At 57.4% G+C, this 24,163-nt stretch overlaps 1 protein-coding gene across 1 annotated transcript in view; it reads right to left on the minus strand.

The window, feature by feature from the left end:
- Positions 1-24,163, minus strand: part of PLEKHG5 (pleckstrin homology and RhoGEF domain containing G5) — a 60,367-nt gene that overhangs the window by 1,722 nt on the left and 34,482 nt on the right. Inside the window, exons 8-19 of the mRNA XM_044419657.1 lie at positions 14,515-14,700; positions 13,538-13,714; positions 11,988-12,083; positions 9,985-10,035; positions 9,432-9,581; positions 8,779-8,889; positions 7,483-7,632; positions 5,624-5,761; positions 4,799-4,918; positions 4,091-4,223; positions 1,816-1,931; positions 722-945 (exon numbers count right to left, since the gene is read on the minus strand). Coding sequence (XP_044275592.1) covers positions 722-945; positions 1,816-1,931; positions 4,091-4,223; positions 4,799-4,918; positions 5,624-5,761; positions 7,483-7,632; positions 8,779-8,889; positions 9,432-9,581; positions 9,985-10,035; positions 11,988-12,083; positions 13,538-13,714; positions 14,515-14,700 — 1,652 coding nt within the window. The remainder of the gene's footprint in view (positions 1-721; positions 946-1,815; positions 1,932-4,090; positions 4,224-4,798; positions 4,919-5,623; positions 5,762-7,482; positions 7,633-8,778; positions 8,890-9,431; positions 9,582-9,984; positions 10,036-11,987; positions 12,084-13,537; positions 13,715-14,514; positions 14,701-24,163) is intronic.

Here is a 24,163-nt window from a genome sequence, read left to right on the forward strand (position 1 = left end):
GCGAGAGATGGGGGGGGGGCGGGGGGGGGGGGGAGGGGCCGGGGGGTGGGCAGGGGCTGGGGCGACGGGCTGGGGCTGGGGCGACGGGCTGGGGCGACGGGCTGGGGCAGGGGCGACGGGCTGGGGCTGGGGCGATGGGCTGGAACCAGCGAGGGCCATTTTGGACTGGAAAGCCGCAGGGGCAAGCAGCCTCCCAGGCGGGAGGCCGCGACCCAAGGCATGTGATTCCCGAGGGAGCCGGCTGGGCGCTGGCCCGCTGGGGCCGTGGCCAGACATCCCGCACGCGACCTTTTCTGGGCCCGGCCTGGAGCTCTGGGGACTGAACCATGGAAGCAGGAGCCCTGTCCGCAGGTGATGGCTCCACCCCTGCACTCTTCACATGCTCTGGGGCTCTGCCCCGGCCCTTTCCCAGCTCCCCTCTCAGAAAATGGCCCGACAGGAGCTGCTCCAAGCCCACGCAGAGTGCCGCACGTTCAGCGCTCCGCCGGGGACTGTTCCTGGCACCTGAGGGCTGAGGACGGGCAGCTGCCACTGCACGCTTTGCCACCACGTCTCGTGCCCGCGGAAGCACTTCCCTGGGTGGCCTCATCTCCAGCCTGGCAGTCTTCAGGTGCCTTGAAGGGCAGCTTCCCTGAAGCCCAACCGGCTGTGCTGGCTGGGGCTGATGGGAGATGGGCCAAAGGCTCTGGAGGGCTCTGGCCTGCCCCCCTCCCTGCCTTACCACTGCTGGGAGTCCAAGCTGTTGGAGCTTTTGCGGAGGATTGTGGGGGAGCTGGCCCCTGAGGTGAGGCTCTCGCCGTCCTCCGCCTCCTCGTCCTCCGCATCCTTCTCCTCATCCTTCTCTTCGTCCTCCTCCTCGTCCTCCTCCTCCTCCTCCTCCTCCTCCAGGCACTGCAGCTGCTGACTGCGCTGGCGCTCCTGGAGACGCAGCTGCTGCAGTTTGTTCTGCGAGAAGGACAGGGCAGGGGGTAAGGCAAGCGGAGGGTGAGGGCGCAGCATGACGGGGCGGGCCCGTTCCAGAGTGGGCCAGCAGCAGCACGGGACCCCAGCACCAGCGCTGTGTCCGTCGACCGGCCCGCGTGCCTCGCGAAGGGCAGCGCAGAGACGTGGCCGAGAGAGAAGCGTGGCCTTTGCCTGGCGCAGCCTGTGCGTTCGTTCACAAGCCGTGCCGCCCGGTGGTGCCCCGGCGGGTCGCCTGGCTGCCCGCCACGCACAGCTGGGGGCCGGGACATGTGCGCATGAGGCTGCCTCTCGGCAATGGGGAAACCCACCCAGCCCCTCTGTTGGCCAGGGTCTCACCCCGCCACCAGAACACGCCGCTGCACGAACTGGTGCCTGAAGCAACTGTGCTGTGCGCCTCCCGCCCGCCTGCCCGCCTGCCGTTCCCTTTTCTTCGGACCGGGAGCCCAGGGGCGTGCACCCCTCCACTGTTGATCTGGGACACTCTAGGAGCCTTTTTGGGCCAAAGGGCGGGGGGAAATGTGCATAAAGGCACCTGGCCATGGCATGCTGGGGGCTGTAGGCCTTTTTGTCTGTCTAAACTTGCACAGCACTGCACCTAAGCAAATAAGGCCGCTTTGGGGCTCCTCCTCCCCACACACGAGCGCAAGACCTTTGTGCGGAAAAGGGTGGAGAGGAAAACCCTTTGCTACTGGTAGAAGGCTGGTGAAACCAAGCCGGACTCCGGTCTGAACTTCTGAACAGCTGAGGCACTGTGGACAGTTACAGAAAGCTGGCGTGGGCGCCGAGCCCAACCACCGCTGGGAGCCTGGCCTGTCTCCCTGCTGCCCCCCCTTTCAGGTCCTCCGCACCCACCTGGGCATTGCAGAGCGCGTCCACCCAGCTCCGGCACAGGGCCTGCCCGCTGGCCTGGAAGGTGTAGGCGCTCACGGCACTCTGGAACTCGTTGAGATAGATCAGCAGGAATGAGCCTGGCAAGGACACGCAACAGCCCAAGGTAAGCTAAACCGGTGCTCACAGGGTCACAAACCACGGAGGGGCGAGCGCAGACGCCGAGCTGGGCCTGTGCTGCCATGATTCCACTGTGGGACGGGGCACCACACTCAGCTGCCTGAGAGACTCAGCTTGATCACAAGGACGTGCCACAATCCCAGTGGAAATTCCCAGTTCTCCTGCCTTCCCAAAATACTGCTTTTCCTATGCTGTCTGAGAGTTCTCTTTCTGAGAGGAATAATAGAATGGGCATGGGGAGGATCAGAAAGAGAGGAACAAGCACGGAAGCGGCTTGTTCCTCGAAATAAAGGCAGCCTGGTTAAGCACACTTTGGGCTCCTAGGAAACAAGTGATGGATTGCTCGGTCTGGGTCTCCCCAGGACACTGGATGGTTTTAGTTCAAGGTTATTCCATCCTGTTCCCACTTGAACTTGCAACTTTTTCAAATGTAGACATGCACATGTTTTCTGTGCATTTCCCCCCAGTGTATGTAATAATGGACACATGTTTAAGTGTATGTATTTTCCCCAGGTACCTTAATGCTGAAATGCTATTTTCTGCTCAGTTTCCCCCAATATATGCTTTTCTGGTTCACATTTTCCTGGTCTGCTTTGGAAAGCTCACAAAAACATGGATTTATGGGTGCAACACTAATTTGGTTCCCAGGACAGGGCATCCCATAATGGGCTGCGGTGCATGATGGGTTGCTGCACTAGGTGCTGCCACTCTGGTCCCTGCAGCACGGCTTGAGGGCAACGATCCACCCTGGAAAGCCACGTGCTGCAGTGAGGAGTTGCTGGGCCATGACGGATTACCCTGCTGCCCAAGCTTGGGAGCCTGACCCCCTGCCCCCAGGCCAGAGGGCGCACTCGGCTCGCACGCTCCTTGGCGAGAGCAGGAAAGCCGTAACCTTCCTGCCAAGCAGGGCCCGCAACTGCCCCAGATGGCGAGCAGCCCTTGGCGGCCCTCAGGCATCCTCACTGCTTGCCCCGTGGCTGACAGGCATTCTGAGCTCACCATGGGTTTTCCCTCGGACAGTGCAAAAGCTCTCACAGCTACAAGCAGCCCCCCTAAAGCACCCTCGTCTCAAAGGGTTGCTAGGAAGTTTGAAAAAGCTTGCCCCTTTATTTTCACACAGATTTGCACAGTTAAAAAAAATCCCTTTAACCACACCTGTGCCGCTGTGGGGGTCCAGAAGCCGCTCCCAGTCCAGGGCGCAGTGTGTAGGGAGGGCTGTGCCTGCTGGGGAAGCCCGCAGGAGCCCGCCCTGGCATTGCCACCGAGCTGCAGGTGGGCTGCTTTCTCCCTTTGGCTCCATCCTATGGCCGTCAAAAGGCAGACGGTCGAATGCCACCAGAGACACAAGGGATCGTACCTCACGCAAGAGCAGGTGGCTCATTCACCCTCTTCACGGCAAGATCCCCAGTTTCTTGTGGCGATTTTGGGGCACTTCTGCCACCTCAGGAGCATACTAAAGTGTGAGCCAAGTGGAAGCATGCATTTCTGACAGCTGTTGAAGTTTCATGTTTACACTGGAATTTAGAAAGGGCTTTAAAAGCACTTTTTCCAGAAAAATGTGTAGGTATATAGATGCACAACAAATCAATGCAAAGGGGCCAATCCAGTCTTCCCTGGCAGGGACTTCCAAAGCCTGGGAGAGGCCCCAAGGAAACTATCTCTCACAGGCCTCCCCAAGCGTGCCTCGACAGATGCAAGACTCGGGCAGGCTCCAATGGGCGGCCTCTCGGCTAGTCCAGTTGCAAACTGCAGGGGACTTTATAGGCCACAAGACGAAAGAAAGTATATCAGCTGTCCAGAAAAGCTTGCATTATACCTAACATGTCTGAAAGAGGCCCCTTATTATCCTCCAAAAGCGTCACCAAGAACCTTTCCAGCGCTTCTCCAGTCTTAGCAGCCCCCAAGGAAATAAGTCCTCAGTGAAAGGCAGAGGGCATAATAGAGTCCTTTTTGGGACACCTGAGAATATTTTGGCCTTGTTTCGGAACAGGCAAGGGTCTTCTCCCCTCGGTGCCTCCTTCACAGGTCACAAACGCCACTCTGAACTGTGTGTGGAAACAGGGAAATTGCCACAGTGGGGGAGCGACGTCCTCACCAAAACCCACCACTTCCACCTCACCTGGATCCTTAAGCGTACGGCACACCACTTTGTCAACCAGCAAGGGCTGCCGGATCACCTTTGTGCGCTCAGCCTTCTTCACCGGCTTGGTGATGAGGAAGAGATCCGTGAAAAGAAAGCAGTAGACGTCCATCTAGAGAAGGCGAAGGTGCGCACGGAGCCAGGAGGGGTCAGCAAGGTGGGGGCTGCGGATGCTCCCTCCCCTTGCTTTCGAGAAATACCCTGCTGATCCGTGTCCACATTTTTCCCCACCATGAAATTTTGTTTAATTTCAAAATAAAGAGAAGAAATTAACTAGCAATAATTCTTAGTCTATCTCTGCTTAAGCTTAATTATTTGGGCTGGGGCACTTGTACTCAGGAATGGTTCTGGGGAGACAGAAGCACTGCTCCACGTTGAGGGGCTTCCGCATCCCTCTTCTGAGGGCAACAAAAAAGGATGCCCCCCCAGCCCTCCGCTGGCTGGAAAGGGGGCGGGCTTTGAGGCGGCAGGCCAGTGAGGGCTGCAGGATCTGGGCAGGATGAATGGGAGGACAATGTGAGGGGAGGGGGCCCGCGGGAGGCCTTGAAGAGGCCTCCAGGGCACCTGGACAGGCCGAGGGGCGAGTGGGGAGGGGGCACGTGTGCTCTGTGTGCCAAGGTTTGGGGTGAGGGGTACGGATCCTGAGGAAGAAAAGCGCTCCCAGCACACCCCGGCCCGGGCACTCACCTTGCTCTCTTTGCCTTCTTTCATCCTCAGCGCCCCCTCCAGCAGGAGCTGGCGAGTCTCCTCGGCGGAGGTTCCCGGGATGGGGGCCGTCAGGTCGAGGTGCAAGAACTCCTTCAGGATCTGCAAGGAGGCAGCGCATGCACAGGTCAGGCGCTGAGGCCCGTGAGGGCCCCCCAAATTGGGCCGAGGCCTGCCCGGTGCTGGCAGCATCCAGGTTTCCACAGTGGCTAACCGTGTGCCTTGGCTGAAAGCCAGACTCCATGCGAGCAAGTGCTGCTCCCCGCCCGGCTGCCCAGGGATCCGGGGCATCTTGCTCGGAGCCCTCGTGGCTAGTAGCCAGTCCCAGCCTTCAGACGTTTGCCCAGCGCCCTTTGAAGGTGACCCACCCTGCTGCCCCCACCGCACCAGGGGGCAGCCAGTTCCGTAACAGAGCCACGTGCTGCTTGAAGAGGTCCTTCCTTCCGTCTGCCTTGAATCTCCCACCGAACTGCTTCATGGGACGACCCCATCAGGTGCCGACAGGAGACGTGCTCCCGCCCCGCATCCTCAGCACGCACCGCTCGGGGGAGCCTATCATGGCTCCTCTCGCTTGCTTTCCCCCCGTCATTCGGGCAGCCCCTTCCGGCAGTGCGGCATCACTTCTAGGCGCCGCAGCCAGAGCGGAGCGGAGCCCCGTGTGCAGCCCCACAGATTTGCACAGTTAATCCGATGCAGCCCATGCCGTTTTGAGGCCTGCTGGGCCTGCGCGAGCTCCGGTGAAGGACCCGGTCCCCACCGCCCACGGCACCTTCCGCTCCCCCGAACACGGCCACAGCCTCCCCTCACCTTGTCCACCTCATCCGTGCTGCCCTCCACTGCCTCATAGGCGTCAATGCGGCTGACAGTCGCGGCCAGGCGCTGGCGCTCCTGGCGCTGGCGCATGCAGGAGTTGACGTGGTTGATGAAGCGCTCCACCGAGCTGATCTGAGGGAGGGAGGCCCGTCAGAAGCTGCCAGCCGGCGTGGACGCCCTCCTGGTGCGCCAGTTCAAGGGGGCTGCCTGTCACCCGGCAGCGTCCTCCTCTCAGGGTCTGGCCAAGCACCTCTGCGGAGCTCCAAGGGCCGCAAAGGACGGCCATTGCCTGGCTGCTCCCTTGCCCAGAAGTCCTGGGTGCCCTCTGACCACGGAGGCCCCGTGGGGCCACCACAAGCAAGGCCAGCAACAGGCACCTCCTCCTCTGTAACCTTCTCTAATCCCACAACTACCCAATTCAGGGTCCAGCGGGAGATTGGAAACCCCGTAACTCAGTGATACATTGCGTGAAGACCCATCCCTTCCCGGTGCCTCAAGCTGCCTGCCTGTCGAGAGAGAGATCTCTCCCTTTGCTTTCCAGGCCTCAAGCCTCTGGACTGCATCCCCTTTACTTGCCTCGTTCCTCAATTCCAGAGGCCCTGCAGGATCTTTGGGGGCCCTTCTCTACCTCAGCGATTCCATGTTTGAGATTCGGGCAACCGGAGCTGCGTGCAGTATCGCAGGTGCTCCACGCTGCAGGTTTGGCTAAAAGCTCCCGAGGGGGATGTACCAGTTCGGGGCACCTTTCCCACAGCCCTGGCATGGGGCTCGCTCCGTCCACAATGGCTGCGCAGTGAGTGCCGGAGAGGGCAGTGGGTGGGAAGCGTCCTGAAGGCTCTTCTGCTATCTTCATTCCCGGCTGCACTGTCCTTCCTGCCACCACCCAAACTTCCGTTCTGGCTACACAGCCTCAGCTCAGCACCGGGCGGCATTCAGCACAAAGCTGCAGAGGCTTCCCTGCACTCAGTCCAAGGAGCCCCACCCCAAAGAAAGAACGTGGTCCTTGCCTGGGAAGCTGGAGCGCTCATCTTTGGAAGCTGGACCATAACTGAAGGTGGCACATGGATTTCAGGAAAGCCCTCGGGTGACTGTGGGCCCTTCCACAGTGCAGCAGCACACCCTCCGTGGACAAGGCCCTCTCACAAGCATTCAGGGTGGATGCTCCATCAGATGCCCCCCCGCCCCGCCCAGCACTCCGAAATGGCACAGTCCGAGCAGACTGCGTCACCTGCTCTTTCAGGATGCCTAGCACTCTCTGGGCAAGACAGGCGGGGCCTTGGGAAGGGGCTCCCATGCGCCATGACCAGCCCTTGGGTCCAGCGGTCTGGGTGCGCCCATCACTGGGCCTCTTCTCCAGCCCCTTGCTCGTGACGGGATTGCCCCCAGAGGATGGGTGTCCCCGGAGCCTATGCCCAAATCAGGCTGTGCCCTGTTAAGAAGACCCAAAATGCCCCAGTGGGTTTGCTAAGCCAGACTGGCCTCCGGAGCGTGGCCCCCCCATGCGGCTGCTTGCACAAAAGCAGGCCCTGGGTGGATTTGGCCTGGCAGCGGAGAGAAATGCGCAGCCCTGAGCCAGCCTGGTGCGGTGGAGAGTTAGCTGGACTAGGACACGGGCGGCCCAGGTTGTGCTCCCCACTTGAAAATGAAGCTCACTGGGTGATCTCGGGATCACCTCATTTTCTCCCTCTCTGCCTGACCTACCTTTCAGGGTTGTTGTTAGGGTAAGACGGAGAGGAGGTGCTCCAAGTGTGCCCCTGCACCCCTTGGAGGAAAAAGTGGGGCATGCAGCAACAAATGAATGAACCCCAAAGCATTTCTCACAAGGCGCCCCCCCTTCCCTCTTGCCCCACTACCATGGCGAGGATGGCCTCCCGCGTGTGCGGTTCCTCGGTCTTCTTGAGCACCGACTTCAGCAGCAGTGGGTATTTCGTCAGGCGCTGATGCGGCTTCACCAGCATATCGCTCAGCTTCAGCCGGTTGCACTGCTTGTGCTTCTCGGCCCACTGCAAGCAGGAAAGGGCCAGTCAGCACCCACAGCCCAGCTGGGATCCCAGCTCCACAGGGGCCCACCATCTGCCCCGGGGACCCCCAGGCAGCCAGGGCACGGCCTCCACCTCCTGCCAGGGCAGCCCTCTTTGCACCCTGGAGAACAGGGCCTTCTCCTCTGCTGAGGCAGCAGAGCTCATCTGGAGCCAGTCCAGGGAAGGGGCCCTCCTTCCGCTGCTGGACGGTCTTCAGAACCTTCTCTATGCTGCCTGTGAGCATTTCTTTTCCTTACGGTGATCTCGCCAAACATAAACATTTAGGAAGCCCACAGACATGCCTGGGCACTCATCAAGGGACACCCAATGGGGGAACAAGGTCCTTGGCACCGCTGCCTGGTCTCCACCCTGCCGCCTTTGAATGCCTGCACATCTTTTGGTGCCGCTCCAGGGGCAGAGGCACCATGGGCCTCCTGGCAGCACTCAGAAGGGGCAGCACCTTTCTTCACAGGCTGCCACGTTTAAAAAAAACGAGAACTCAGTGCCCACGACTGGCTGCTTGCAGAAATGCCATGTAAGCACAGGGGCAATGGAAAATGCAAATGCAAACAAATTAAAGGTCCACACAAAAGAGAAGATCCCACCTCCCGCTGGGATCACAGGTGCAGGGATGGGGAGCCCGAAGCCCCAGAGTCAAATCCAGCCTCCCGGGCTGCCCCTTCCCGCAGCTTCAAACCCATCATTTCACAGTGCCCTGCCCTTCACAACCTACCCGCTCCCTTAGCCGGGCCTTGCTGGCAGAAGGGGGCTCCGGTGTCGTTTGTGGACAACCCTGCCACGTGGGTGCTGCCCTTTCTTGCCTCAGCCCTGCCCCTTTCACCTTTACCTCCTTCTTTCGCTGTCTTCTCAGGTTGCCCTCTGGGCGGGGCCTGGCCCACCCCTGGGAGCTCCGCGGAAACAGAGCTTGGACCAAGCTGGAGCGAACACGAACATGCTGGATTGCTGCCTTCTGCCCCAGGCGGGTCTGTTCCCCATGCATGGAGGCGGAAGCCAAGAAGTGCAAAGAGCTCTGGGTGCAACTCTGTCCTCGGCCCCCCCTCCCACCGTGGACGTGACGTGGGGGGCACACATGGGGAGGGGGCAGAGAGGCCGCCCAGCCGCCCTTACCGTGACGTAGATGCGGAACAGCTCGTTGTCACGCAGCAGGTTCCGCATGTATTCCATGCAGCCTTCCTCCTCCATACAGTATCGGATGTACGGCTTGAAATGAGCACCAAACTGCGACAGAGACACACAGAGTCGAGTGCAGGCCCACGGAGGCCAGGGCAGGCCGAGAAGGGTGCTGGGTGGGCGCTCAGAGCCAGCCTCGGCCACAGCGTCAGCGGCCAGACTGGCCGCAGCCAGCTGCCTGCCCCGGAGCCCTGCAGAGCGACGGGGGCTGCCCCCTCCCCAGCGGCCTTCCCGTGCCTCAGCGCTCTTAGGCACACCCACTGCTGACGGCCAGCAGCAGCACCCCAGCCACCAGCTGTTGCTCACGAGAGGCCGGGGGGCACCCCAAGCGGCTCATCTCGTGGATCAAGACCAGCTTGCTGCTGGGTGGACCTCCCTCCCGGCCCGTGGCCTCTCCACCCAACAACACGCGAGCACCGCTCCCCAAACTCCGTGGCAGGTCAGCCCCGGGATGCAGCCCCGGGGGCACGAGAGCTCTCCCTGCTCCCCGCCCAGAGCGCCACCATGAACGAGCCAGCTGGACTCGTGGTGCCGCAGGGGGCACGAGGAGCAGCCCCTCCCCGCACGCCCGGGCCCTCTGTTGCACCCACCGTCTTGAAGCCCTTGAGGAGGTCGGTGGGGTCCAGCAGCTGCCGGGTCGCCCTGGCCCTGGCCAGCATGGGTGCCATGACGCTCCGCCACAGCCTGCGGTGCAGCCGGACGATGTCGCGGGTGTTGCTGAAGAGGCGCTCTGCTTCCACCTGCAGGGAGGCAGCAGGAGTGCTCCGGGGACCAGCTTGGGACTCCCCTGCGCCTGGCGCCCGCTGCTGCCCCCCACCCCCCTTAAACAAAAGTGAGGCACTTTCTCTGCCTGCAGCCCCTCTGCGGCCCTCGTGGTTGATGTGGCACTGTTCTCCACAAAGCTGAGCGGGCAGCAAAACCAATTCCCGTCACAGCCTGGCAAATTGAAACTGGGGTGCTTCCTCCATGCGGCGAGAGCGGAGCCAGCCGAGATGCCGGAAAGCCACCCGCGAGCAGGCCGTGGCGGCCTGTGGGCACGGGCCACAGAGCATCTGTGAGGGAGGGCTGGCTCTCCGGACACGAACGGCCTCAGCCCTCCGAGTCCCATCGGGCCTTCCGGCAAAGGGCCAAAGGAGTCCTTACCTCGCACAGCAGCCCTGATTCCTGCAAGTTCAGCAGACAGCAGAGGAAGAGCTGTGGGGGAGCAGAGAGAGGGGAGGGTCACTGCACTGCGGGGCTTGGCCAAACACAGTGGGGGGCTCCAGTGTGTGAAGGCTGCTCTGTGACCGAGCTTCAATGCCAGGTGAGCTGGGTGGCAACTCCCTCTGCCCAACAGATGGGAAGGGCCTTTTGCCTGGCAGGCAGGCAGGCAAGGAGCCCCGGACCAGGCGCGGCGCCCCTAAACAGACGTTGTCTGTTGCTTCTCTGCGCAAGCAGCCGCTCTGCTTCGTGTGCTTCCAAATTGGCTGCTTGAGGCAGAGGGGGCTCAACTTAGACAGGGGTTTCCTTCTCTCCGGGGGCAATCCTATTTGTTCATTTATTCATTGGATTTGCATGCCACCCCACCAGCTGTAGGCTCTCTGAGAGGCTTATCCCAGGCGAACCCTGTGCATGTTTTGAGAGAAACATGCCCCTGCACTCCCAGCACTTCCGTCAGCAGCGCTGCCTTCAGGCCGCTTCTCCTTCGAGATGTGCACAGGATCGCACCCTAGAGACGGGCGCAGAACCTCAGGCTGAGACAACACATCAGGCACATGGGGCTTCCGCTCAACAGCTTGTGTCCAGGGTGCTCAGAGAACTGCCTACTCCCACATGGGCCCACCTGGTCATTAGGATCTGGCCCAGAGGCCCTTGTTGAGGGGCCATCCCCAAAGGAGCCGAAGGCAGCGGCAAACAAGGATCGCCCTCCTGGTGGTCGCACGCCATTTTTGAAATCAGCTCCCCAGTGAGGTTCGCCACGTGCCATCACGACAATAATTATCCAGGTGTTTTAATAATTAAGTCAATTGTGTTGGATTAATTTTTACTCATAGCTTGATAGAGGTTATAGAATTCTTTGTGATGACTTTGTCCCCCATCCTGGCTTAAGATAAATCTACCATTTCAGTAGATTTTTAAAAAATATATAAATATTCTTTATTGTGTAATTTATGTAAGTTTTGTTGTTGGTTGTACACCACCTGGGGAGTCCTGTATGAGACTATTGGGTGAGGTTTATAAATCCAATAAATAAATAAATTTTAAAAGCCCCCTTTCCCCACCTACAGGTTACTTGTTTCCAGCCAGTTCGGGATTAAGGAAGCTGGAGGCCCTGGGCTAGCAGACCTCGGGAGGCCCAAACTTAATAGCATCTGACTATGAGAAACAAAACCTCCTTCTCTTCTCTAGCTACTCAATGAAAGCAGAACATTGCTAGAATGTTAGCATTAATAAAAAGATTGCCCATACATTTATAACCTTTAGTAAGTTTACAAAAGTATGTAATTCATGAAGATGTTCACACAGAACATTCAAAGGAGAATCATAGATATGTTAGATATTTTATGTCAGAACAGGTTTTTTGAGCTTTTTTTGGATGCAATCTTATCAATTATATCATTAAAATCAGTTAGTCATAGTTTATCATTTTCTATGCAGAGAATGCTTAAAGCAAACAAATGATCTTGGGAGATTGTTGACCACAGATCATTCTTTACCCTTCTTAGTCTGGAAAATGATATTTTGCCTAGGTCTGCCCCTAATTTTTATTGTTATACATGAAATAAAAGTAACGGTATTAAAAAAAAAAAAAAACAGCAGGAGGCTGAGCCCCCCCCCCCAGATTATGAGGCCCTCCCTGGGGGGCTTTGCTGGAGGGGTTGCTTAGCCATGCCAAGTACTGGAAAGCAGCACCATCCCCCAGAGCGTCTCCAAAACCGGAGTCCGGCCCTCTGAAAAGGAGCCGCATCTTAATGCAAACGGCAGCTAGCTGCAGCTGGGTCAGCAGCAGTCTGTGAAGCTCTGTTCCCGCTGCCCCTGCAGGCGAGCTGGACTATAAACCCCGGCACCCTCCAGCCGAGGGCCACGGGCGGGCCCAGCACACGAGCCAGGCCTAGGCCTGCGCCTGCGCCTGCGCGGCGCCACGCGAGCGCGGGAGCGGCACTCACGTCGGTGATGACGCGCAGCTTGCGGATGTAGGACGCCTCCGTGTGCAGCAGCTCCCAGATCGCCTCCTGCTGGTGGCACTGCCGGCGCGCGAGAGCCTCGGGGGAGAGCGAGCGGCGTCAAGGCGGGGTCCTGCGCGCGTTTCCGCGGGGGGAAGCCCTCCAGGCGGTCCCGGCGGGCGCAGGCAGGGAAACCTCCCCGGAGCTGCAGGGCTTCCCCGCAAGCGCCTAGGTGTGCGCGGGCCCGCCCCTTCCCGGGCGCTCGTGGCCCTCCCGCCGCTCCCATCGCAGGAGGATGGCCGAGCCCCTCCCCAGAAACTGCAGTGAGGCTAAAAAGGGAACTTCCCCCACCAGGAGACACCCAAAACTTTCCTTGTGAACTTAACTGCATGACAGTAAGGCACACTTCGGGGGGGGGGGGGGGGGGGGGGGGGGGGGGGGAGATGTTGTGGGACAGCAAGATGGAGGAAATTCGGATAAAACCTAGTAATTCTTTAACTATAGATTTGTGTCCAGGCATTCTGAGCCACGAACCTTGCAAGCACCTAGCAATGTCCCTGGATCTATCCCAGGTCTCTCTTCCCAGGCAGGTGCCCCCAAAACCTGCCCTGCCCTGCCCTGCCCTGCCCTTTGCCCTCAGCAACTGCCTTTTACAGATATCCTACCCCTGAAAAGGGAGGCTCACTTGCCACAAATTTGCTTTACACCCCCCTTTCCATAAAGGGAATATGAAATAGCGATGATTCTCTCATCCTGAGATGCAGACTTCTGCAAAGGTGTGCATCATGTGCTGTGTGAAAAGGGGACTTCCTTTTCTGCATCCCAGTTGTTCCGAGTAACACAAGCCTCGATGGGGCAAGGCTACCTTTGCTGCTTGCTGCACTGGGGAGGCGTGCATGATCCAGGCACACGGGGTAGAAGCCAGGAGTGGTTTTGTTTCAGGCAGAATAGAGCACAGTGCGCGCCCCAGGGAATGCGAGATGCAGTCAGCTGAAGTGTGACCTGTTCCAAAGTAGTGAGCTGGCTTGGGGTGCTATCAAACTTGGGGATGTTAATGGTGCAGTCCTCTGCACATTTGACTAGAAAAAGCCCCGCAGCTCCCAGCAGGCCCCAGCCAGACTGTGTGCTTTCCGAACATGCACAGGCTGCGGCCACCTGGTGCACTTCAGATGTTTTGGGCCTGCAGCTCACTTCTGTCCCAGCCCATGGGGCCTAATGAAGCGAGTGGAAGGACACTTGCTCGACCTCTCTCCACTCCCTTGGGGAGGCAGAGTGCCACACATGTGCATGCCACCCGCACAAGCACACGCGGACACAATGCGCCCTGCTGCTGAAGCAAGCTGCCCTGCTGCTGCTGCTCCTCCAGGGAAGGCTCTTGCTGCCAAGGCAGCTCAAGCCTGGCGCGGCTTTCTGGAGGCTGAACCAAGTGCAGTCAAGGCGCGCTCTGCATCTGCTCCATCAGGACCGACTCCCGGGGGGCAGGCCTACAAGGGGACCCAGCCCAGGCCCCATGGAGCAGTGTCCACCCAGGTGGAGCCCCCCTCAGCCCTCACCTCTGTCCCGTCCATGATCTCCTGCCAGCTGCCTTCCAGGCGCAGGCTGGCGTCCTCCTCCTCCTCCTCCTCCTCCCAGGAGTCCTGATCAAAGCGGAGCTGCTGTGGGAACTTGGGCAAGCCGAAGAGGCTGTAGGCGTGCAGCCTGTCCTCCAGCTGCTCTATCCTGTCCGCCTCCTGCCAGAGCACAGAGAGTGCCTGGGAAAGGGCCCCTCTCCCAGCACGCACCCGCCTCTGGGAGGCAGACGGACGGGGCAAGAGAAGCTGCGCCCGGCACCGTTTCCCCCACGCCATGACCCGCGCGAGGCCTGCCGCAGCTGCCAAGGGTCTCCGGGGCGCTCAAGAGAAGCCCCCGCTCTGGTTGTGCACCCCTTGGCATCAGCCACCCGGGCAGAGATGGTCCCTGATCATGGCAGTGTCAATCCTATCAGGGAGAGCCCTGGGGATCCGACCAAAGTCACCAGCCCATCTGGGAGGAAGGGGGCGCAGGGTGTTTGCCCCAGCCCTGCTAGGCAGCCACTTGCTTTTCCCCCCTTCCCTCCCGCTGCCTTTTTCCTTCCATGTTGTCCACCTCCTCCTCCTCCTCCTCATCGGCCTGGAGACAGAGACTGGCTTTTTTCCCCTCACTCTGGGATCCTTTTTGGTCAAACGGCTTTATGCAAACAAGCCAGCGAAACTGCGGTTGCTAAAGGGGGCTCAAAGGCACATGATGGTGGGCAGGACATGCTGACCTGTAGGGGCCCCTGGGGCTTCAGACACAGGCCCACCTGGAGAAGCGGGGGACTGAACCTGGGGCCCTCCACGGCTCCCCTGCAGCACCCGATCCTCTTCCCCGGGGAGGGCGCAAGGGCAACAGCTGCCCCGCGCTTGCACTGCCCAGCAGCTGGAAGCCTGTCTGAGCCTCCTCCAGACAGTTGCGGCGGGGGTCCATCCCGTCTTCCCGCCTGGTGGGGGGCATGGGGAAGGTGCCGACCTACCCGCACACAGGGGCCGGCACTGTTGCCAGAGCCAAAGAGGCCACTGAAGCGGCTGGCAGCCCGGTTCTTCCAGGTGTCGACACCATTGCCAGAGAAGGCGGCTTGGATGGGCTGGACGGGACCCCCATTGGGAATGCTGGCGTCGCCCAGAAATTCGTTCATGTTCTTCCTCTGCCTGGCAGGCGCCTGAAAGGCAAAAAGGGAGGAGAAGGGGGAGTTGAGGGGAGACAGTGCTGTAAGAGAGGGGCAGACAGCCCCCGGGCTTGGGAAGCGAGCCCCCCCCCCCCGCACCAGAGGCATGAGCATCGTCTGCACCGTGAGGAGAAAGGAGAGCTGCAGAAGAGAGCAAAGGAACATGCTTCCTAGCGCCCCCCTTGCAGACTAGTGGCCTTTCCTGAGCCAGGTGGAGAAGCACAAATCCCCAACAGCAGGCTCATCTGCTTGCTGTTCTATTTGTTTGTTTGGAATTTTTGTATGCCATTCCATTCTCATAAGCCTCCAGACAGCTTCCAGCATAATGAACAAAAAATCATAGAAATAGATACATATAAAATCTGGATTCACCCTGATTAAAAATTTCAAACCAATAAATAATATTAGCAATTATTAAAAAATTGGTTAAATAAAAAGGTCTTGGCCTGGCGCCAAAAAACAAATAACGACAGCGCCAGGCGGACCTCTCTGGGGAGCGCATTCCATAGATTGGGCGCCACCGCAGAGAAAGCCCTCCTCCGAGTACTCACCCTCCTAATTTCCTTCACGGAGGGTTCCCGGAGGAGGGCCTCTGCCGCGCTCGAAGCCCAAGGAGGCCTCTGGAACCAGCCTGACCTCCCCCACCCCCAATTCCAGAGCAGCCCTGAACAAGCTGGAGCTGGAGCAAGCCAGCGAGGGAGAGCTTGTACACCGTCTGCCAGGGGTTTGCTTTTCATGCTTCACCACAGCACGCATCTCCCTGGCAAAGAACGTTAGGCTGACTCCTGTTTGCATTCGCAAGACTGCAAGGCGACTGGGGAGGCCAGCTAAGGGAGCTGCTGCCGGCTGAGGGGCCAGCAAGGGGCCCAGGTCAGAGCCGGGAATGCAAGAGGGCCAGTTCGACTGTGTCCCTCTTCATGGAGCTGCCGCTTTGTTTTGAAATCGACACGCAAAAGGTTGGGGTGTGAGATCATGATCTTCCTTTCCGAAGGAAGGCTAGGAAAACTTAGACTGTCCTGGTGAGGATGGGAGGCCCCCTTCGGGGCATCCGCAGAACGCAACCCCTGCTGCTTGCTGCTCACATGCGTCATTTCTCTCCCCCATCAATATGCTCTCATTAATGGCTGGCAGATTCGCGGGGAGGGTCTCCCTGTGGAAGAAGGGACACCCCAGTAAAACGTTCCCCGACTGATCTACTTATTCAGCCAGTGACAGCCCAGAGCCCCAACTGCAATGCAACAACCGAGTCTCCACATGCATTTTGAGCATGCGGTGTCCTGAAAGCAGGGAAGGACTGGCTCCGAGGGCCCCAGGGCAGTGGGTGGCCTTCCTGAGTACCAGGCCACTCCAATCCGGCCTGCAGCTCCGTCCACCTGCTGCCTCCAGGCAGAAGAGGCGGCGGCAGCGTCCCTCAATTCTGCACCATGTGGGGATCTCAAATCTAGTCAATTCAGGAGAAAATCTGGCTGAGATGGAATCAAACCATTCATTGATAAGAAGGGAATGTGTGTGAGCCTAAACCCAGGATGCAGATGGTGACGAGCCCTCTTCCCCAGGACCAGCCGACTGCCAGAGCGACGAGGTGCATGCTGCGGAAGGAGACAGTGGCCTCCTTAGGTGGTGGCCATCAGTTCTTCCCTTTTTTCCCTTAGTCCCCAATTCCCATGCAATTAGAAAGCCAATACATCAGGAGGAGAAGGCCCAACCCACTCCCTGCTGTGCTTGCTTTCTACATAAAGGGAGTGTCTTTTTGTTGTTGTTTGAAATAGGGAGAAACAGACAAAATATGATCCCCGCCACAGTCTGCAGAGATACAGTCTGTTTGACTGAACTATTTCATTCAGTTGCAGGTATAAACCCAGCCAGGGGGTCTTTCCAGAGGATGGAAAAGAAGAACAGGATGAAGGGAGGGAGAAGGCAGACGGAAGGCATGCTCTCGCCTGCTCTGTGATGCTGCTTATTCGAGGATGGCACCAGTGAAACTGCCTGGGATGTAGCGAGGCAAGCCCTGACTTGGTCTGTGTATTTTGGGAGGGAGGAAAATTCCTACACAGTGGAAAAATAAAAGAAGCTGTGGATGAAATGTACTTTCCAGGATCTTCTGGTCATATTGGTTTCTTTAATTTGTTTGTTTGATTTATAATCCTCCCACCCTCCACCAAGCATCTGGAACTCAAGCTGCCAAGAAACAGAATTTTAAATCAAAATTTTGTTAAAACAATCCCCAAACGAAGACATTAAAGACGTAATGAAACCATGAAACTGTAAAAGAATCACACCAACATCTAACCCAACAGACCAGCACACAAGGCCACCTGCCTGAATATGGCAAGTAGACAAGGCGTGATGTGAGCCTCCCTAGGGAGGGTGTTCCACAGCACGGGGGCAGCTACCAAGAAGGCCCTGTCTCATCTCTCAAATGCACTTCTGATGGCTGGATGCTCAAAAGAAGGTGCTCCCCAGAAGATCGCAAGGCCCAGGCGTGCGAGAGGGCAGGCTGGTCCCACACCATAGAGGACGTTGCATTCCGCCTGGAAAGCTGCCATAGTGTGGAAGTTATGCATCACCAGAAACTGGCCCCAGTCAGCTACCTGGCAGGAGCCACCTGAACCAGCCAAAGGTCCTGAACATTTCCCAAGAGCCTCCCCACAGAGCAGTGGTGGAATCCCCCACAGAGACCACCGCTGGATTCAAGGCGAGTTTCGAGGAGTGGGACTCGCGCGGTGCAGCTGCAGGTGCGGAGCAAGGCCGTGTCCACCCCTTGGCTGCAGGGCTGCCTCAGAGCCATGCAGGCACAGCCCTTTCCCCTCTTTCTTTGCAAGCACATAGGTAAGAGCCCCATGGGGGACTCCCTGGGCCAGGTGATAAAAACCCGAAATCTGTGGCATATGCCATGTGAAAAAAATACTGGCTCAGGCACTGGTCCATTTGACCTAGTCTTTTCTGATCAGGTTCAGAAGCAGCCACTTGCCCAAGTCTTGAGGATAAGCCTTCCTGAGGATAAGCCCTCTTTAAACTATGGTGGATTACACCTGAGCCTCCTAGAAGTGAAGGACAGGCCTGCCCCAAGCTGCAGTCTCGTCTGAACATTGGCCAAGGCCCAGAACGAAGGGGCTGTGGGGCTTGAGGCTGCTGCAAAGCTAGCAAAGTTGCCAGGGTGAAGAATCTGCCCCAAGCATTTCCCCTGAAGAGGCTGAGCAGCAGAGGCGTCTTTCTCCCACACTCCCCTGAGCCCAAGCCTGAGCCCAAGGAGCAGGAGCTGCCCCACGCCGGCTGAAGCACAATGCCCCAGGGGAGTGCTTCAGTCCCGCATCACAGCCGTACGGCCAGGCGCCTTCTCTCTCCCAGCTTGGCCCAGCAGCTGGTGTGGGAAAACTCCGCCAAGAGTCCAGCCAGTCCAGTGTGACTGCTGAGAATCGCCTGCGCTTCAGTCATGCTGCCCGGCTGCAGGCAAGCGGCCGTCTCGCTCCTCCAAAGGCACTCGTGCGCATGCACACACCCAGATGTCTTCTCTGCCACTCTTGCCCTGGGCCAGCAGGTCTAGTAGGTTTTTTTGAAGAGATACAGGCAACCTCTTTCATCAGATGCAAAATGCACTGGATTTGTTTTTAATGCTTCTCTTCCACCATTTCTCAAAATAAGCATGGGAGACAGCAACCCATGGTAAAACCACACAGCCACCTCAGAGACCACGGGTTTGACAGCTCTCAGCCAAGAGGAGAACAGTGGCCTGAGGGCATGAGCATCTCTTGGAGAGGACAACCATCACCTGAGAAGCGGAACGTTCTCTTATGGAAACAGAATGAAGAAGCCGAGACCCACCCAGGTCTGGACAGGCTGGAAGAACATTTCACCCTGGTTCATCCGACCAAGAACTTCCATGCATTGTCAAAGATTCTGGGACATTGTTTTTGGCTGCCTCCTCCATGCAGATGACTCCAGTTTTGCAGTGACGACACTTGAGGAGCAGATCTTTTCAGTACTGAACATCACTGCAGAAATGCACTTGTATTTTTCTATTTGTGTAAATTAAATCTTGTCCTCACCATACCCTGCCTCTTTTCCTTTCTTTCTCTGTCAGAAAGTAGCAAGACGAAAGAGGAAGAGAGATGGCACAGCTCATGCTCACGAGCACAAGCACCATGCAAAATAAGGGAACACCTACGAAAGACATGCGTGCACTCAGTGCGCCCTCACCCTCTGCATCACAAGGCGCACTTGCCGGCCACAGGAGATGCCACCCAGGGGGCCCGCTGGAAACGAAGCTCCATCTCAGTCCTTGGAGGCGCCCCTTCCCCGCCTGTCCCCTGCATCATTCCCTGCTGGGGGCAGTTGTGGGGGAAGGTGCTCCAGAGAGTTTCTGCTCTCTCTGTTTGTCCTCTCACCGTGCAGAACAAAGCAAGGCGACAAGAAACCTGTAAGCCTAACTAAGAAGTTGCCAGAGTGCGTTGCCCAGAAGTTCCTCGCAGGCACGCAGAGCATGACAAGAACTCCACAACCTGACGCACTTCGCAGCAGAGAATCTCCTGCATGACTTTGCTTTTCACCTCTTCCCCACGTCCTCTGAGCTCAGGGACTGACTGCCTTCTTCTTTTCTCTGTAAACTGCCCGGTGGGCCTTTCTGGCAGAAGGACGGGGGAACAAGGCCACGCACAAGCAAACAAGCAGAGACATCCATCTGCCTGGAATGCTGCTGCTCCAGGGCTCCTGCCCCCTGCAACTGTGTGCTCGGTTCTCCTGCGAAGTGTACTGCAGGTGGCTCACAAGGGAACAAAACAGCCCAACTACAATGAATACAATGAACCAAGGAAGCTCAAGCAGCTTTGAAATGGTGCAAGTCAGAGCAATGGCAATTCAGCCAGCCCACCCAAAATAGGGTTGGAAAAACCTGCAAAATGGAACCTTAGAAAGCAAGAGAAAAATATCTGTGGGCACATCACCACCTGTATTTGGGCAAATGAGAAGCGTCACCGAGCAGCTCCACACATTTCCATGGGCTCCCCAGCAGCTAATGGATCCCAGTTGCCACTCAACTCCATGCTGGCAGCCCTCAGCGCGTTGCACCACAGCAGAGAACAATACTTAGGACGATGTTTGACTTAGAACGACAGGATGATGAGAACGAAGATGATGGTGCCATACAGCTGACGCCAGGAAAATGCACCTCCCCTGCCCGCTACTGTGAGGAATGCAGCCTATCTCAGCGCGAGCCAGGAATCCCGCACGGACAGCAGGCGGAAGCAGTGCTGCTTCTAGTGGGAAAGCGGCAGGCGCTCTCCTGCAAGCACCAGCACCCACGCAGGAGGCCCTCTCCTCCTGGCAAGCTGCCTCGACTCGGGAGGGACGAAGAGGATGCCGTGCCCCTCGCCTTCCTCCCCAGAAAAACAGAGGCTCCTGGCAGCCCAGTCTGGGCACCACTCAGCATAGGGGCCTAAGGCAGCCCTGCGCCCTGTCCCCAGGGCCAGCACCAGCAATGGCGCACCAGCCCAAGAGCGGAATCTTTCGGATCGGGGGTGGGACTGCACCACGCGGCCTGCTCCTTTGCAGCCATGCTCAGAAGAGGAGGCCCCCCCCCAGCCCTGCCCCCGTCTGGATGTGAATGGGCCCGGAGAGCAAGGGGCCACCCCCCCCAACTGCACCCTCCATGCAGCGCCTGACAGGAGGCACTTGGGCAGCTCTGCAGCCCCCACGGCAATGAGCCCCATGCCCTCCGTGCCCCCCCACCTCCAGGCCTTCCGGGGTCGGTGAGGGAGAGCGTGGGGCTGCCGGCGGCTGCCTCTGTCTGAGCTGGCCTTGGCCCATTTAGCTGTCGGGCAGCCCGGGCTCTCTGGAACCTCCGGCAGGGCTCGTCCCACGCCTTCCTGGAGATGCTGCTGGGAATCGAACCAGGGAGCTGCTGCATGCCAAGCGGGGCTCCGCCTCTAGCAAAGGCCAGTCCAGGCCACAGAGGCAGGGCTGTGAACTGCCATTTCTCTCAGCTGTACTTTTTCCACTTTTAATCCTGGCTCACCCCCAACCTCTTGAGAATTATTTATTTTTCCATCAAAACTAAGAGGCATTTTCACACATACTTCTCCTAATACAGGTTTGTATACATTTTGCTAAAATCTATACTTTTTTGCAAGTGACTTTTCATCAGCCAATCTTCTCGATCTTGGCTGTCTCCAGATGTGCTGGACTCCAATTCCCATCTTTTGCCAAACCAAGGATAATCAGAGTTGCGATCCAGCACACATGGAGGGGCCTAGGGTGCCCTCAGGCTTTTGCATGCATATCTGAATGGGAAAATTCTAGTTACAAAATTCAGAGATTGATGCATGTCCAAAGATCGCTAGTTTGTTGTTAGTCGCGAAGTCGTGTCCGACCCATCGTGACCCCATGGACAACAGTCCTCCAGGCCTTCTTAGCTAGTTTATAATTGCACAAATAGGTACGTCACCACTAAAAAAGAGGACATGTCCCTCAGTCCCTGGCGCAGGTCACGGAGAGTTGATCTGAATTCCGTGCCTTCCACTGACATGAGCCAGGCCTCTGCTTTGGGCCACGCTTCCTCTTGATCCCTGCAATAAAGCAAGAGGAACTGGTTGTGGCGACCCTAGCGATCATTCAAAGCAAGGACATCTGGCTGGTTTCGGTGTGGGGGAGTTTCTGCCCACTCCTGTTTTGGGGATCAGAAGCAGGCCAAGTGATGGTGGGGGGATCATGGGCTTCCATCTCTAAGATGGACCACAATTTGCATGTTTTTAGCCACTTATGCAATGAATGCAAGTAAGCACCCCAAAACCACGTGGCTCTAGTGCAACTGATGCAAAACGGGCAGATTGTGCACAAGCGCACCAGAGCCATGCGGTTTTCGGATGCCTATCTGTGCAAATGACAGGCAACCTCGTGCTGGCTTGAACCCACCAGTGCCAGGGCAAGGCTCCCAGGGGCGAAGCCACAAAATCCTGAGCAGAAGCTGCACACGTCCCTGACGAGAGCCCAGCAGAGGTGAGAGCGCGGTTCACTTCCGAAGGCCCTTCAAAAGCGTGAGGGAGGCAGAAGAACCAACTCTTGTCCCCTTCCACTTTTTCAGGCCAATGATGTGTACAAACTACTGCACTCATAATTCTTTCTTTAACCAGAAAGCTCCACTTGCACACCTTGTTGAGGGAAGCAAAGCATACAGTTCAAAATCCAACACCATTGCACTTAGCAAAACCCACTTACAAACATAGAAACAGAGCGAATCAGAAGGGGTCTCCCAGGCCATCTAGTCTGACCCACGGCTCCAGCCAGCTCCGCTCATGACATGCCCACCATGTGCGCGTCCAGCCTATCCTTGAACACCCGCACCGATGGGGCCTCAATGGCCTCTCGTGGAAGCCCATTCCACACCCTCGGGGTCCCAACTGTCAGGAAGTGCTTCCTGGCATCCAAATGGAACCTTTGCTCTGTTGGAGCACGTCCTGCCTTCCTCTGCAGGGGAGAACAGGTCTCTACCCATCTCGGTGTGACATCCCCTCACATACCTGTATGTCACCAACATATCCCCTCTGAGTCTCCTCCAGTCTGAAGAGACCCAGTTCCCTCAGTCTCACCACATACGGCATCCCCTGCAAACCAGCCACCAACCTTGTGGCCCTACGCTGCACTGACTCCAACCTGGCTATATCCTTCCTGTAACGAGGGGTCCAAAACTGAGCACAATACTCCAGCTGTGGGCACACCAGAGTCATGTAGAGTGGTAGTAATACCTCTCTCGATCTAGAAGCCACACTTCTGGCTATGCAACCAAGGGTGGTGTTCGCCCTCTTGACCACCGCATCACACTGCTGGCTCATGTTCAGCCTGCTGTCAACTGGCACCCCGAGGTCCCTTTCACAGGTGCTGCTCTCCAGCCACTTGTCCCCTAACCTGTACTTATGACACCTATTCCTATGCCCCAAGTGCAAGACCTTGCACTTATCCACATTGAACGCCATCCTGTTGTCTCCCATCCACTTCCATAGTCTGTCCAGATCCTTTTGGATCTGGAGTACCTGCTCCTCAGTTGTGGCCACTGCTCCAGTTTTAGTGTCTGCAAATTTGATCAGCAGACTGTTCACCCCTTCTTCCATGTCATTTATGAAAAGATTAAACAGGATTGGCCCCAGGACAGAGCCCTGGGGGACCCCGCTTGTCACTGGCCGCCATCCCGATGATTCCCCACTAATGGTTACCCTCTGCTTTCGGTCAGTCAACCATGCCCTTATCCACCAGACAGTGCATTGGTGTATCCCAAAACTCCTCAGTTTTTCCACCAGGATATCATGGGCACTTTGTCAAAGGCCTTGCTGATATCCAGGTATACCACATCCACTGCATCCCCTCCATCTAGCCATCGCGAAACCTTGTCATAGAATTCCACAAGGTTTGTCTGGCAGGACCTGTTTTTGCGGAAGCCGTGTTGTGTGGCTGTCAGCCTCCCTTCCCTATCTAGCATCACTAGATCTCTCTCTATTATGAGCCTTTCCATTGTTTTTCCTACAATGGACATAAGGCTAACTGTTCTGTAATTCCCCATGTCCCTTCTACTACCCTTTTTGAAAATTGGGACCACTGATGCCACCCTCCAGTCCTCTGGAACTTCACCCGTTCTCCACGAGGTCTCAAAAATGGAGGCCAGCGGGCGTGAGAGAACCCCTGCCAACTCTCTAAGTACTATTGGGTGTAACCCATCAGGGCCTGGTGCCTTTGTAATGTCCAATGCCCTGAGGAGCCCCTCGACTTCTAGGGGGGTGACTCTAATTTGTGCCCCTAAGTCCCCAGCCTCATCTAATCTCCTATGCGGATCTCCCCCGTCCTGCTTTGGGGAGAACACAGAGACAAAATAGTCATTTAGCATCTGTTCCTGTTCCCTTGTATTAGTCACTGGATCACCTTCCTCCTTATTTAGCAGTCCCACTACTTGTCTCCCCTTCCTCTTGCTATTTACGTGCTGATAGAAGCCCTTTTTGTTGCTCTTGATATTCTTTGCAAGTCTCAGCTTGTAATCGGCCTTAACCTTGGAAAGAATCCTTCTGCAACGGGCCTCCTCCTCCCGGTATACCCTTTTGTCTCTTTGCCCCAGTGCCCATTTCCTACGGAGGTTCCTCTTTCGTGTAATCCCTCTAACCACCTCCTTTCGCATCCATCGTGGCGCTCTCCTCCGCCTCCCCACCTTACCGACTAGAGGTATCATCAAGGCTTGCACCTCCAAAACCTCCCTTTTGAGTGCCATCCACCCCTCCTCAACTCCCTTGCCTTCCAGTAACACATCCCAGGAGACTTTCCCCAGTCTGGCCTTCTGTTGGCCAAAGTTGGCCCTCTTGAAGTCCAGCTTCTAGTGCTCAACTTGGGAGACACCTGAGAAAAACGGGGGTAGAGGGGGCAGCCACAGCAGCAGAATCTGGGCACTCTCCCTTTTGCATGGGCAAGTAACCAACTGCACAACAAC

This window comes from Varanus komodoensis, unplaced genomic scaffold, assembly GCF_004798865.1.
Source record: "Varanus komodoensis strain SLA01 unplaced genomic scaffold, ASM479886v1 scaffold106, whole genome shotgun sequence".
NCBI lineage: Eukaryota > Metazoa > Chordata > Lepidosauria > Squamata > Varanidae > Varanus > Varanus komodoensis.